At 45.9% G+C, this 15,145-nt stretch overlaps 1 protein-coding gene across 7 annotated transcripts in view; it reads right to left on the reverse strand.

Annotated features, from left to right (window-relative positions):
* The window catches only part of PAX5 (paired box 5), a 124,969-nt gene that overhangs the window by 15,038 nt on the left and 94,786 nt on the right, over window positions 1-15,145 (reverse strand). For 4 of the 7 annotated variants that reach the window (XM_062512689.1, XM_062512685.1, XM_062512684.1 and 1 more), the window contains one exon: window positions 12,846-12,947. The exons of the other annotated variants lie outside the window; for them this stretch is intronic. In XM_062512689.1, coding sequence (XP_062368673.1) covers window positions 12,846-12,947 — 102 coding nt within the window. The remainder of the gene's footprint in view (window positions 1-12,845; window positions 12,948-15,145) is intronic. 7 annotated transcript variants of the gene reach the window in all.

Raw genomic sequence — 15,145 nt, forward strand, 5'->3', positions numbered from 1 at the left:
AACCAGCTAATGCCCAGGACAAGCCAGTGGGATTCACAGACAAATTTTTGATGGGCCAGCTTGGAGAATTTTCTCAAGACTGTGTAACCATGAACTATGCCAGGATGAATGAAACATCCAACATCTGACAATGGATACTGCAGCCAGATCCCCCTGGAAGGATCTTGCAGCCTGGGGGGCCAACACCCCCCTTTCAGATACCAATACCACTCTTGTGCCCATTCCTACAAGCAATGTGTATGCCACCACAAAGAGACATATCTTCACTCTAAGCACAGTGACACATGATGGCAGCCCCGTGTGCTCACATGGTCCTTAGGCTAGCATGGGCTGTGGTGGGAAGAACCTTTAATAAAAATAATTTTTTCCAAGTACGCTGAAAAATGTCATTTTGAAAAACCTCCTCAGTGAGTAGTTTCAAAGAAAGTAAGCTGCTTTTCATTCAACACACCTGAGGTCCTCTGTATCAAAATGGGAAGCTGCTCTCTTCATTGAACCTACACTTATATGGCATTATATCCAGCAATCTATTTATTTTCACAGAAAAGAAGTGAAAAAAGCATTATTAATGAAAAAGTGGAAATGCTTTCTCTACAATTAATATCCCACCCCAGCCTGTTTTGTTCTGATGATGGAATTGAAAATAATAGATTTCAGCAAAAGAACAGCCCCCACAAATGGTTTTCAAGGAAAACTTTCCTTACACAGAGCAAAACCTTCACTTGTTCATCTTAAGTGAAAAAAAAAAAAAAAAAGCCCTGACAAACAGTGAGTCCTTAGAGCAGTAAGCCTTTTACCCATGTTCTTTCAACACAACATGACAAAACTACATGGAACATTTCATCCACCTTTAGCCAAGACAGAGTGTCTGGAGATGTGATGTGCTGCAACCATCAGGCTAACCCTGAGATATTGGCATTCACAGGATCCTAGGCAGTGCCACTAATCTGTATTAATAATTAGACAGCATTCTGCCTGTAGGAAGAATTGCCAAAAATTGTTGCCACATATTTTGTTGATTACTGAGGCCAGTGTTATAAGCCAGACTCTGCTTTGGCCACTGAGCACCTGCAATACCCTCCTTCAACAAATCTGAACAAAAAGAGGAATACTTTTGTTTGTTAGAACTTTTATCTCTCCTAAAAGCAGGAGGAAAAACCCACTTTTCTTTTCCCCCAAGAAACTACAATACCTACATTTATATAAATAAATGTACAAAACTATCACATTCACTTATCATGCACTTCATGTTCACTTACCTACAGACACTATCACACAATCCAGCTGGATGCCATCTGGACAAATGCTGGGGGCAAAACCCAGGGTCTGCTCCCATAGCAGGTGGCATATTGCATACAGAGCCATGGGCAAGAGGACTAGGTCAGTCCTGAGATGTCAGGGACTGCAGCAGCAAGGGTGCACATACAGAATTACACCCCACATATAAGGACAGACACACACACACTAACAAAGACCTGCCCGTATGGACTCACAGATATGTGCATGCTCCTTACACATGCAGGCTTGTAAATCCACCGGCAAATCTGCTGTAAGTGAGTCAACAGATCACTTAAAATCATCTACGACCCCTCACGCACTCATACTCAACAAAAGCACATCCAACCTATGTCTGTCCCATCTTGATTAACTCTTGATTGATTGAATGATTAACCCTTCAGAGAGCACCTGAGGTGCAGTCATCTCCTAAATGTTCACACTCATGATTTCAAACTGAAATTAGCCCCTACTTTGGCTAATTGTTCCTGCACATCACCCAAGGAGATGTTTACATTTATCACAGTTGTGCTTGGAAGGCACTCAGTCATATTCAGAGAGCATGTCTTCAAAGTTCCCCATCCCATCAAGACTGCCAATTAACTTCTAATGAAGTTTGTATGCAATTCCATAATCACAGAGTTTGGCCAGTCTTTCTCCCCTATTTTATCTTTACATTAGCTAACATTGGTCAAAGATGTAGTATTTTAGCAATTCTAAGTAGGCTATCATATTGTAGGAAAACAGTAACATGCAGATTTCTGTAACACTACTGCATTTCCAAGAAGCTACAAGGCACAGAAATCTCATCAATGACTAATGAGTTGTGGGTTAAGGTGGACGTACCTTGCTGAGAAGTCACTGTAGTATTCTCGACCCGTGCTGCCTGCCATAAAATTTTAATGCTGCTTCTGACATATTTATGAAATACCTCACGTAGTCTTTGCAGGATGACAAAAAGATTTACATCTGCAATTACTGCAAGCACATAGGTTTTAGCTGTGCACTTTAAACTTTTGTACACAAAGGTATTTAACTTTAATACAACAAAGGTGGGTGGTACCACAGAGCAACCATATTGGAAATGCTTTAGGAGAGCTCTATTACTCTATACCAGAGGACAATTGCCCAACTCTTCTAAATATAAGATGGCATTGCAATTAATTGCAATGAGGGGTTTGTCCCTTCCCTCTCAGCTGCCCCAGTAGAGTCATCTCCCCTATCCACTGGCCACTGCCATGCAGACTCCTGGGATCCCAGGAGGACCCAGCAGCAAGAAGCTGCACTGCCAACAGTGATATCAAGATCAGCAAGCCACACTTGGCCAATGAGTACAGCCTCAGTACCAGTGCCGCTATATATGGGACTGGGAACAGACTACTGCTCTCTCTGATTGCTGCAGTTCTTGGAGCACCTTCCTTCATTTTCACTACAGTATGCCATTCTGATTAAAAGTTATCACTTAATTTTACCTTCTTTCTGTTACCCCATTTTATTTCTTCTGCACTGATCACATTACATTGAATTGCACAGCACTGCTATTTATTGTACTGTCTAAGCATATTCACCTGTTTTGATAAAGTCTCAAGGAATCCAGAAAATCCTGGGAATATTTTATTATCAAAGTATTTAATTTCAGTTTATGCCATAGGCATCGGTTCTGAGAACTGGAGTTCACCACAGGGCAGATGTTCTACGTTCAAACAGTCCTAACTGCAAGCAAACCCTCTTCAGCAACAATCACAAAGTAGTCAAGCCCACCACCTCAGAAAATAAGTTGGGCAAGTAGCAAAAAGACTGAATTCATAAACAACAGCCTGAAGGAGAATGGCTGCACAGTCCCCCAAAACCACTACAGGGGTCATCCTCCCATGGCAGAGAGCACTGCTCAGGGAGCTGGGGATGTGTGGATTCAGGATCTAGTCTGCAGCATTCCCTTGGCCACAAAAATGCTGTAAGCAGGAAACTTCCGTCTCATTGCAAGACAACTTTCTGACACCTTGAAGATAGGCACATATTGAACCCCTGTCACCCTGAGCTAGGCACATCACTCAGTGTATAGAGAAACTCAGGCTGGGGATGGCATATGAGAAGCGCCCTCTGAGACAAGAATCTCAGCAAGAGGTGGGCTAGCCAGATCTAATTCTTAGGAGGAGAGAAAACACATCATCCCAACCCTCACCACATGGAAGAACTAGATAGCTGGGCTGTCAAGCTCAGATGCGATGGGAACATAGACTTTCCTCTCCCATCACTGTTATCAGCTGCCATGCTGTATGGTATGGCAGGAAAAGAGAATCCATGTCACACACTCCTGCCCATGGACACAGCGGGCCATGAAGTACTTTCCACTCTGCTTACTTTGGGGATCTCGGCATTTGCTCATTGTCAAACACAATTAGTCTGGAAACTGCCTGATTGATTTGATGGTTGGTCTGGCTGCTCCACACACCCCACATACAAGGTCATCTGATGCCTGAGCCACAGTTGGCAGCCCTGCAGATGCTGGGCCCTTCTCAGGGCTCAAAGCTCTGACAACTTGCTGTCAACCATGACACTTTTGTAATCCCCAATTTTTTTTTAAACTCTGTGTGCTGACGTAACACAAAGGAAACACAAGCATGAAAAACGGAATGCTCAGAAATTATAATCTGCATTGTATGCTCTCACATGGATATTTTTCTCTGAGAAACCACACTATGTGCAAGGTGGTTGAATTCAGCCCAGCAAGTCCAGGTCAGCTCTAGCTGTTACTTCCTTGCTCATAGGCAATGCCTGTGTGAGACTCAGGACACTGGACACTTCAATCATAGAATCACAGAATAACAGAATGGTTTGGGTTGGACAGAACCTTAAAGTTCTTGTAGTCCCAACACCTGACACTATACCATTCCACTATCCCAGGGTGCTCAAAGCCCTTCCAACCTGCCCTGGACACTTCCATGGATGGGGCAGCCACAGCTTCTCTGGGCAGCCTGTGCAATGTTTTACCACTCTCATAGCTCTGCTACACCAATCCAAACTGCAACTTTCCAAAATCAGAACTAATGTAGGTCTCATGGTTTTCTAATGACAGTTATTTTACGGTGTTTTCAGCAAAGGATGGCTGCCTATAATGAAGGAACAAGAGCAAACAGGAGTGGACCTATGAAATTCAGAGCATGCAGCAGTGTGCCTCACCCTTGGCATGCCTCATATGGCTGGACACCAAGCTGTCACAGCTAGCACATTGGGGGTGCATCACCTGGGCAGCCATTGAACAATGACCTATTAGCAAACCCTCTGTAAAGCTGCTCCTGCCTTTCCAAAAGAGGACTGCAGTGCCCCTGCACCCTCTACATACAGAGGGAGCATCCTTAGTGCCCAGAGGAGACCCTAGGAGTGGCTTGGTTAGGGGCGAACTGATCCAGCATATGGCAAACTCTTAAATTAAATCAGATCCATGTGCCAGGTCCTACACAACATATTACTAAACTTTTAACACATCATCTTTAAATTTCTGGCTCCAGATATTTTGGGGCAGTGTATTGTAGCTGCCGGCACAAGGGGTCTCAAAATTACTGTACTGCAGAGGGCAGAAAAATGTTTAGTAACATAACCTCCCGTTAAAGAAAAGAAACAAACTAGCAAAAAAAAAGGACTTAGGAAAATCTCATTATTGCTTTTATAACCACCAATCTTGCTTAAACATGGACAGTACATCAGACCATAACACTGAATAATCATTAACACAGAACCATTCCCAGCTGCCAGCAGGGTTTCCCTATGGGTGCCTTACAGAGGGAATGGTCCCATGGTTCCCTTCTGGGAATGCAGAACAGAGCCCTGTGCCACCATCTACATGGCTCTCTCTCTCCCCTCCCATCTTCAGGGTCCATGGGCAGATATGGTGCAGCAGCATGCCATCACTGCCCAGAGAGCCATCATCTGCAGTGATGCTCCAAGAGCTTCATAGACACAGACATAGTCACAGACAACCCGGCAGTCTTGGCTAAGGCTCCAGAAGAAATTACCACAAACCCTGGTTTCCATCCCTCAGTACTAAAAAACCCCAACCTCAACCAACACTCTTTGATCCAAAGAGAAGCTGAACTTGAACACTGGTATCTGAACAGAGCACTCCCCTATCCCAAGGGCAGCATCACTCAGCTGGAGCCCCAAATCCTGGCACCACCCTGGGGTGAGGAGGGGACAGTTTTGGCATGGAGGTTTGGCTGGAAGATGCACCCCAGCCGGCAGCCCCTGATGTCACCACTGCTGGCTGACGAGATAGATGGATTTGACTGAAGGTAGCCAAACTGTCACTCAGGAGCTGCCCCCTCAGTACTCTTCTGGCTGGATCTACTGGAAGATGGGCCTGCCTGAGCCCCTCCTGTCAGGGATTTCAAAGGGAACAAGCAGCTGAATGCAGATCTGACAGCTCGGCCGAATTAGGGCTATTTGCATGCTAATTTCTACCATGCTTAACTCACTGGCAGACCTAGAGCAAGAGGCAGCCTCTGCATGTTTGGAACAATGCTTGACTGATCTAGCTGCGTTAACGAGCAAATTATGGTAATTTTGTTATTACAAATGCATAGAAATTTCCAAAGAGTGGAGCAATACAATATGTTTTCTCTCCTCCTCCTCCTCCTCACTCCTAAATACAGACCTCTTTGTTTATATACACTTCACCTTGCTTACTTAAGTTTAGAGATGCACAATGTCTTACCTCAACAGGAGGAGGCAGAAATTATGGACAGAGCAGAGAGGGCCAGCAAAGCAGTGGTCTGCCTTTGCCACATGTGGGACCCTAGGGACCATATCCTCAGCTGGAGTAAAAAGCAGAGGGCCAAACTGACCCCAGGTGAGGACTGCACTATGAGGGGAAGGTGGATAAGTACATCCAAAGGCTGTAGGCTTTCCAGCATTTCATGTTCCTGCCCTCTTCAGCATAATTTCTAAGTCAATTTAATGAAATTATATCTGACAAGATCATATTGAAAACAATATATATTTTATCTATATTCCATGCAAGCATTCCTGACAGATGAGAACCAAAATGTTTCTGTAGACTCCCAAGATTCTGGCAGATCCACATTCAAAATGTACACAAGCAGAGGATAAACACATACCATTTAACTAACTGCTTCAATATTAATTAAGGGAATCATTTGTCAGTTGGTTTGCAATTTGCCTCCAGACATTTGTGATGGCATCTCACATACTCCATCATAGCTGATGAAACTTGTCTGGGATTTGTCTTCTAAGACTACAAAAGGGTGGGGAGACACTTCTGTGAAACAGCCCCAGACTTGGGGAAAAATGAAAAAATTTTGCTTTACCAGAGAAGGCCATGTCAGTACTTCTGCCCTTTGGCAGCAGGTCTTCTGAATGTGGTATTGAAGCCTTGGATATTTTTGTGTGCATCTGCAGGGGCTGAAGCTGTGCTTGGAGTACACCAGGGGACATTTGGGTTTGGGTTTGATCTGAAGGAGCTGTCAAAAAGGCACAGGTGCCTCTAACCCGAACACACATACCCATCCCAGCCACAACAGCAGCATGAGGCAGTGGAACAGATGGAATACTTGGGAGTCACTTCCAAGCTCTGAGGAGATAACTTGCAAACTTTCTGCTTTAATGAAGAATTGTTAAGGTTTATTCCCCATTTGCTTTAGGTCCATCTAGCATAAAGGGCCAGAATCTTCTTTCACTCTCACTGGCCAGAACAATGCCAGTGTTCAAGTAACCAAGCAGTTCCAGCATTATGCTGTACGACAGAGAAAGACCTGGTTTACTGATGCCCTCTCACATCCCACACACTGCAGTTTGGTGTCTCTGCTCCTAGTTTTAGGCATTTTACCTCTCAGCTTCTTCTCTTTTATGTCCTAAATAGAGTCATGAGATTATAACATGCTGTTACAAAACCTTGGCAAACATAGAGCCAGAACAAAAAAACAATAACTAAAAAAAACCCCCTAACTATTAAAAAAGTCTTCAGTGTGCCAGTGCATCTCAATTCCACCAATCTCTACAGACTGGATCCTGATAGTCACACTCATCCAAATATCTGCCTCCTAACCCCTCCATGACATGAGGCTGGCATTCTGGCCCCCTGCACCCCTTGCTGTAGGCTGGGTACCAGTGGTCTGAGGGAGGGTGCTATACCTTGCAGACCCAGAGTGAGGAACAGCCCCAACAGGAAGAAGTCACACAACCTTACTGCTCCTCAGCTTCCATATCTGCCAGCTACAATGAAAAAATGCATTTGAAAATCACATGCTTTGTTTGCAACATCATCTCCTTCCCCTTCACATGTTAAAACAAGCATCTTCTCCTAGATAAAAAATAGCTAATGACAGCCATGCTATTTTTTATACCTTTCTTTTCAAAGCCCAGTTTTGAATGTCAGTGTTTTCAGGTCCTTTTAGTCGGGTAATTGCACATAGACTTCTTATAAAGGAAATTCATTTGTTCAGGGTCACTGCATGGTTTTTCATTAAAAACAAATTACCGGTGTTCAGAAAGGACATCTGGGTTTCAAGAGTCCCGTTAATGACTATATTCTCAGCATCACTATTCTGGAGAGTCTACCCTTTCCTGTCACCCAGCATGCAGAGCCTGCCAGGAGAGGAGGGGATGGGGTGAACAGCAGCCCTGGGGAGGGGAAAAGGGCTGGCAGAGCAGGGGCTTCAACCCTGGAGATGGCAAAAAGAATCAGGGAAGGGGACAGAAACTGAAGGGAAACAAGGACTGCTGTCCCAGCACTTCTAACAGAAGAAGTGGATTTAAGCAAGTTTTCATGGCTACTTACATATGACCTGTGTCCAGCTCAGCTGCAGCATCATAAGCATGATGGCAAGGGCACACATACGCTGGTGGACACACTTGTGGTTTTTCCAAATCCCTGTCTCAGCAATGAAATTGCTGCAAACCCCTCTGCCCCAGCTCTTTCAGGACTCAAATAGGACACAACTTCTGGGATGGGTTTCTTGGAGCAGGCACACATACTGTAGCTCTTACACCTCTCCTCATGTTTCCCCTCTCTCCCCTTGCTGATGGCTACCATCTGCCCCAAACATGGGAGAACACTGACCTTCAAATACACCTTGGGATCAGACCCATAGAAATAAGTGGTGATCTGTGAAGAGAGACCTGAGCTGCTTCTGGAAACAGGCTGGTGCTTTGTGAAGGTACAAAGGATCAAGAAAAGACCCCAGGCAAGCAGCACTGGTCCCTATCACCATGCCAGCTCCAGTCAGCAGGGCAGCAGAGCCCATGAAGAAGGAGGGATAGCACTGGAGAGAAGGCCCAGCCCTCTAGAGGTGAGGGATTTATGGTGATTGTATGGTCTCTGTGACCAGCCAACAGCTGCTTCAGAAGCTGCACTTCCATTCAAACACTCCACCTCAGGAAAGGGCTCTGAGGCTCCCACATTGGTCACAGACTAAAACCCCTGCATTTCCCAGTGTGCACCCAACTTGCTTCTGATGAGCTCCCAAAGCGAAGTGTGAGGCAGTAAAAGGAGAAGAGGAGGCAGAAACTGCAAGCAGGAGACAGCACCATCTCCATCCAAAGAAGCAAGCAGCCCCAGGATCATATCTCTGTGATGGAGCAAGCACAGCCAGGTGGCACAAGGCTTCACATTGTGAGTACATGACAGGGTGGAGAAGATGCAATTTGCTCCTGCCTGCTCTTCCCCAGAGATTTTCCCCCAGGAAGAAAAGGCTGCTGGGGAAACACTGTTCCATGTTTCCAAAGCAACAGCAACTTAGGGGCACTGTCAGTGTGAACAAATAGTAACAACAGTACCAAATTATTTGGGATAATTTCTGCATACAGCATCTCAGTAACCTACGGGATCCTGTGCCCCAAGATGATGCTGAGGCCATGAAACTAGTAGGAACCAACAGTGGATTAAAGCTTTAAACAGATAATAAAAATATACAGAGAGCTGCATTAGACAAAATTAACATATACAAGGAATATAAACTTCCATGCTTCAATCGACCAGAAAATGAGGGTTAAAAAGAAGTGTTCATTCTGTGCAAGCTGCTTCAGGCACTGCTATGTCCCCTTCCCCAGGTGAGGCTGGTTGCTGTTCCTAGGATCCTGTGGCTTCCCATGGTATACCATATGACAGAGACAAGGTTGATGCCTGCTCCTGGCACATCCAGGAATATTTACCAATAGTCACCAATCTTGGGTCTACCCTCCTCCCTCCTGTCATTAATACTCTCCCAGAGGAAAACAAGGGTCAGGCATGGGACATGGAGGACAGGCAAACAGGATGCCAAGCCAGGGGCTGGAAGAAGATGCCATTGGACTGCTGCAGGGTGAGACCAGGGCCACAGGATGGAAGAAAAATGTGGAAAGTGATTTTTCCCTGTCCCTATGTAGACACTAGGATCTTCCCTATGACAGAAAAGATGTCTATAGGGCTCCCTCCAGCCTCAAAGTGGAATTCACAGCTCAGTCATTTAATAGTAACTGGGGTCTAGAGCAGAAGTGTATCTTCTGTGTGGACTGCTGGCACCAGTCCTTTACAGAGAGGGGCCTGATCCCCCTCTGTTAACAGTTTCCTGACTCTGTCCCTACTCACAGTATCATGCAGAGGCATATGAATTTCTGCAGCACATTTCCAGCAGTGTCTGATTTGAAAACATTGAGTCATGGAATGACCAGCCATTTCAGGATGGAAAGGTCATCAGGTGGTCTCAAGATCCTTCTCAGTGCAGGATCAACAATAAGGCCAGAGCAGAATACCCAGGGCTTCACCCAACAGGGTCTTGAAAATCCTCAAGCATGGAGACTGCACAAGCTCTCAGCAACCTGTTCCACCACTGGGCCTATCTTTTGGGAGAAGAGTTTGGAGACTTTTGTCATACCCAGTTGCATCTTGCTTGTTTTGACTTCTGCCAATTATTTCTTTGTGTTGAGAGGACCCAAACCAGTGCCATTGTGAGTCCATAAGTTCCAAGTGAGGAGGGACGACTCCTTCCCTCCAACTCCTGCCCAGGATAATTCTGACCACTCTCACGACTAGTGCAGATGGCAGACTGATGTTCAGCTCTCAGTCTGCCTCATCCCTGGAGCCCCTCCAGGAACCAAACAGTCTCCAGCCCATTCTGTTGCAAAGTGATCCTTTTCCTGGTGCAGAATGTTTTGGTTTGCCCTTGCTGAATTTCATGCTCCTCCAAAGCCTATCTACATGCCTCCACATCACTGCCCTGCTCTGGGACCAACTGATGGAATCATGCAGGTTGGCATACTCTGAACACCTGATAAACTGGGCTCTCTTCTAGTTATGGATGAGATTGTGAACCTAGAGAAACATCTAGCCATGCCCTGCAGTCTATGTGTGGTACCAGCATCCACCTGGAGTGTGGCATTAGGCATTACCTCTGAGCTTGACCACTCAGCCAGTTGTTATCCCACCTATCTATCCATCTGTTCCCACTGTGGCATTTCACTTGCACCCTGCAGCATTAGAGCACTGTGGGTGCTGGATCCTCAGCACAGCTCAGACAGCTCTGCTCCAGTCAATTCTACAGGGTGACAGCCCACCAGAAGGCAGGAGAGGCTTGCAGGGCCAGCTACCTGCAGAGGAAACACATTTGTGTAATGCCAGCTGTCAGTCCCTAAAGCTCCAGACTGAAATCAAACTATGTGTTTGCTTGTTTGGTTCCTTCAGAGAAAAACATTTGAATAGTTTATTCTCTGCATGGCAGACAAGCCACATAAAAATGGAGATTCGCTGCTGATATGCAAGTCCCTTGTTTTGCAGGAAAGGAAGGAACTGTGAAATTTTGAGCATGTGTTTGTTTGAACAAGTCATGGAGATGCAGCAGAGACAAGTTCCTGTGTACCTCCTTGCCTGTGGGAGAGATAAGAAAGGACCTGGGGATGTCAAGAGGCAAAAGTACTCCTGTTAGGGTAAGCACTGGCGGCAGGGTGGTGTGGGGGGTGGGGGGGAGGTGGTGCTGGAGAAAAGATAAGGACAGAACACGGAGCTGAATCCACACATCTTGCAAATGCAAGGAGTATGAAAGTCTCCTGTGCCCCACAGGCAAGCTACAGACCCCAGCAGGTATGGGACAAACACCCAGCATGGTAAGGGCTGGGTTTCTTCACATCACCAGGAACAATGGCAGTAGCAACAAGCATGCAGCAAAACACTGCTTATGTGTTATCATGTATACATTTCTCCCATGTCTCTAACCACTTAGCTCACACAATTGCTTAATTATGAACAGAAATTCATGGCTAATGATTAAAAAATCTTATCAAGGAAGCACATTTCTAGCAAAGGCTCAAAAAACTGGAACAAGGCAGAGGCAGCTCGTGAGATGAATTCCTGAGAGCTGGCACAACAAACACATGCCTGTGCTCAGGCATGACAATTTGGTCATTTTGGAACAAGAAGGGATGTGCCAATGGTGGTAGACTGGGTCTGTCAACTGCCTTACTGTCAGCCCTTCAGGGACTGTGGTGCTTACCCTAGCAAGGCTCTAAAACTGGTCCTGCAAAGGACAGGAGTCAAAGAAGGATTGAGAAGGCATTTTGGATGCTAGTTAGCAAATTCTCACTTAAATGAGACCAAGAACCTACAAGAATTTGCAGCTGACCTTCACACTAGCTGGAGCAGAAGGTTGTTATTAAAGGAACCAGTGATAGGAACAGTGCAGTTATTCAATATAATGGGTCACACAAGCCTATATGTAGTTAAAAATAAAATCTATTACCTAGGAAAATCGGCTCAGATGACTACATCATTGAATCTCACTGCACCTCCTCTGGCTGAGCACCATTAATCCCCACATCCTACAGCTTTGCCAACCCACCCCAGCAGCTGCTCCCAAAGAACTGGTAACTCCCCAGAAAAGACAGGAGTGCTGTGGCCCCACCACTCCTTGCTATCAGCACCCAAAGTCACTGTTCTACTCTGAACTGCATGAGGATCTGCAGCCAACAGCGCTGCAGGTTGGCATCAGTGATGTGACATACCTGCAGAACCCCAGGCACAAGCACAACCTCTGCTTCTGCTGCCACACAGGCAAGCAGTAGCCACCTGCTGGCTCATGCCAGCATTTCTGATGGCAAGGTTCCAAAATGGGAAGGAAATTACAGAAGTACAGTGTCCTGGGAACAACTTGGTGACCCCATCACTCAGGTTGCACAGAGGAAGGCTGAGGTCAGGACATGTCCTGCCCCCAGGCCAAATGACCTCACTGCTGGGGAAGAACAGAGGCACAATGTTGGGAGAAACCAGGTAAGTTAGAGAAAAGCCTGAGTCAGGTGAGTAGAGCCTGGCACAGCCCAATATGGAGCAATCTCCAGGTTCCACAGAAGAGAGGTTGGGAGCTCCTTCAGCATTTCAGTGCCAACATTTTCCTTTGGCACTTTGCAGGTTATGCAGTCTTGTGTACTGAGGAGCCTGGTCCTACTCCACTCATGATTACTCCACACCTACCCTTCATCACTGTAGCTTCTGCCTCAGCACAGAACATTTACTGCACGCAGCGTTACTCTCCTGAAATGCTATTTGTTTTCCTTTTATGTTTTCTTTCCCTCTTACTCTGAAGACTCACCAGGCACCATTCCTGTCAGCGCTGGAGCGGAATAGCTGCCCTGTCCGGCAGGAGGGACATGTGGAGGGTATCCTGGGAGGGTTGTACTTGCCAGCTCGCGACCTGAGGAATCAAACCAACAAATCACCATGTGAGCATTGCGACAAGCAGACATGGTTTTACATCTCCCCAAGCACCCAGAACACAGCCATGCATTTGTCATAACTGCTCTTTGAGGACCAGCATGGGATTTCCAGCCCGGCAGGGAGGGCAGGCACAGTTTTGTTTTCTCTATAAGCTGCCACAAAGCTCCAATGAAGTATGAGACTAGAAGGTGAGGAGCAGAGCTCTCCAGGGAGAGGAATGCACCCGCCTGAACTCCAGCTGCTCACCCCTATTCCCAAATTTCTCCAAAGCTTAGATTTGTAAAGTCAAAAGCAGTGAAATGGGAAATAACATAGATCTTAATGACATTTTGCCAGAAAAATCCCTAGAAAATCACATGTGCAGGCTGAGACTGTTTGAGATCTAAATACAATGCAGGGCATTTGTTTGTATCTCCTATTAAAGCAGTAAAAAAAAAATAAAAGGAACAAACACAAGGCACTGAGACATGAATGTGGTTCAAAATACAGTGTGTCGCAGTGCCAGACACAGATTTGCAGACACAGCCTGATGCATTTAGCCACAGAAACATAGGTTTTAGTCAAGTACCCACAGGACTTCCATGGAAGTAACCCCACAAAAGCTGGTAGTGGCATGTCTTCCATCTCCCTCTGCCCCTGGACCAGGGGTCTGTGGTACCCCCTCTTTCTTCACCCTCTCCCAGACACATCTTTTAGCACCTTTGGGGACATGTTTCTGCTGGCAGTGTAAAGGTAGGAGGTCAGCTAGCATGGCTCACTCTGTGCCACAGAAGTGTTTCCTCAGTCATGGATCCTGCTCTCATGTGGAGGTTCTGGAATACTAACCATCCCTTCAGGCTTTGGGTAAATCACTGTCAGCTGTGGCCACAAAAGACCCTCCAGAAGAAAAGGATGCTCCTGTGATCTCATCAGGCATCATCCATTCCCAACCCCAGAGGAAAGACTCCCAGAGGAAATCCTAGAGCCCACTCATGGTCTTCTGGGCTCCCATGGCATCCTTGGGCAGAATACATAGCCAAGGAGAAATTGCTTTCAAGACACACACAGATGCCTGGTAGCACTGACCCTGTACCACCATGGCTTGGTCAGCAGCTAGATGCAGGCTCTGTAATCCCCTCCTAATGTGAGAATCACACACACTACTCAGAAACCACTTCAGTTCATGAACCTGTCCCTTAGACCCATCCCCGTGGCTCTGCCAGCAGCTCTGCCAGCCTGCCAAGTGGCTCCTTCAAGGCCAGAGCAAAATGAGGGGTCCAGCAGATCCAAACCACAGCTCAGAGGCAGTGGTGCTGCATGAAAGTTTAACTCTGAAAAGCTGAGTGCGCACCTCAGTTAAGAGGAAGGGACTCTGGACTGCATGAAGCACCTGGCCCTTGTGATCTTCAAACGTCTACAGGACAGGGACCACTCTGGCACCACTCAGTTCCAAGATCCTCTTGGCCCAAAGCAGTTCATTAGCAAAAATCAGATTCCTTCCTTAAAAGGTAGCATGTTGGATCAGCAAAAGTTATGTGACTGTTGATTTTAGCACCACCAGTCAAGAAAAGAATGCACAGATTCTGTTTCTTCACATTGTTTTTAAGACAGTGAACTTTTTTCAGGTCTCTAAAGCTTGAAGAGATTGAAATGGAACGTTTCTCCAAAAGTCAAAACCATTTTTAAAAGAAGTTTTTTGTTTGGTAAAGATTTTGAGCCCAAATTTCATTTTTAACTGATCTAAAAATCAAACTCAAAAATTTTCCTCTTTTTTGATATCTTTAAAGAAATTAGACTTCACCTGATGAGACAAGAGCCAGGTACACAATTACAAACTGTGGCTCACAATCTCTGGATCATGGCCACAAAGCCTGTCTCCCCCGACCCTCAGATGAAGGGGTACATGCCAAAACTCTAGCATCACTGCAGTGATCTCTTAACACATGCCCCACTTTCCTCCTCACTCAGTACCTGCAAATCAGAATACAAGTTGTTCCTCTCAGGCCCTTCCTACAGAATATTTATGGTGCATTCACATCCTAAAAGAATTTAAGGTTCAAAACATTTTATTAATTTGCTCTCCAGTGCTGGAGAGAAGTCACATCCCTTAAGGAAGGGCATAATGAATTCTAATTATCCAATGCAGGTAGAAAGTGGTTATTTTAGATTAAAATGTTCTCCCCTCATCACTGCCCT

This window comes from Cinclus cinclus, chromosome Z (genome assembly GCF_963662255.1).
Source record: "Cinclus cinclus chromosome Z, bCinCin1.1, whole genome shotgun sequence".
Taxonomy (NCBI): Eukaryota; Metazoa; Chordata; class Aves; order Passeriformes; family Cinclidae; genus Cinclus; species Cinclus cinclus.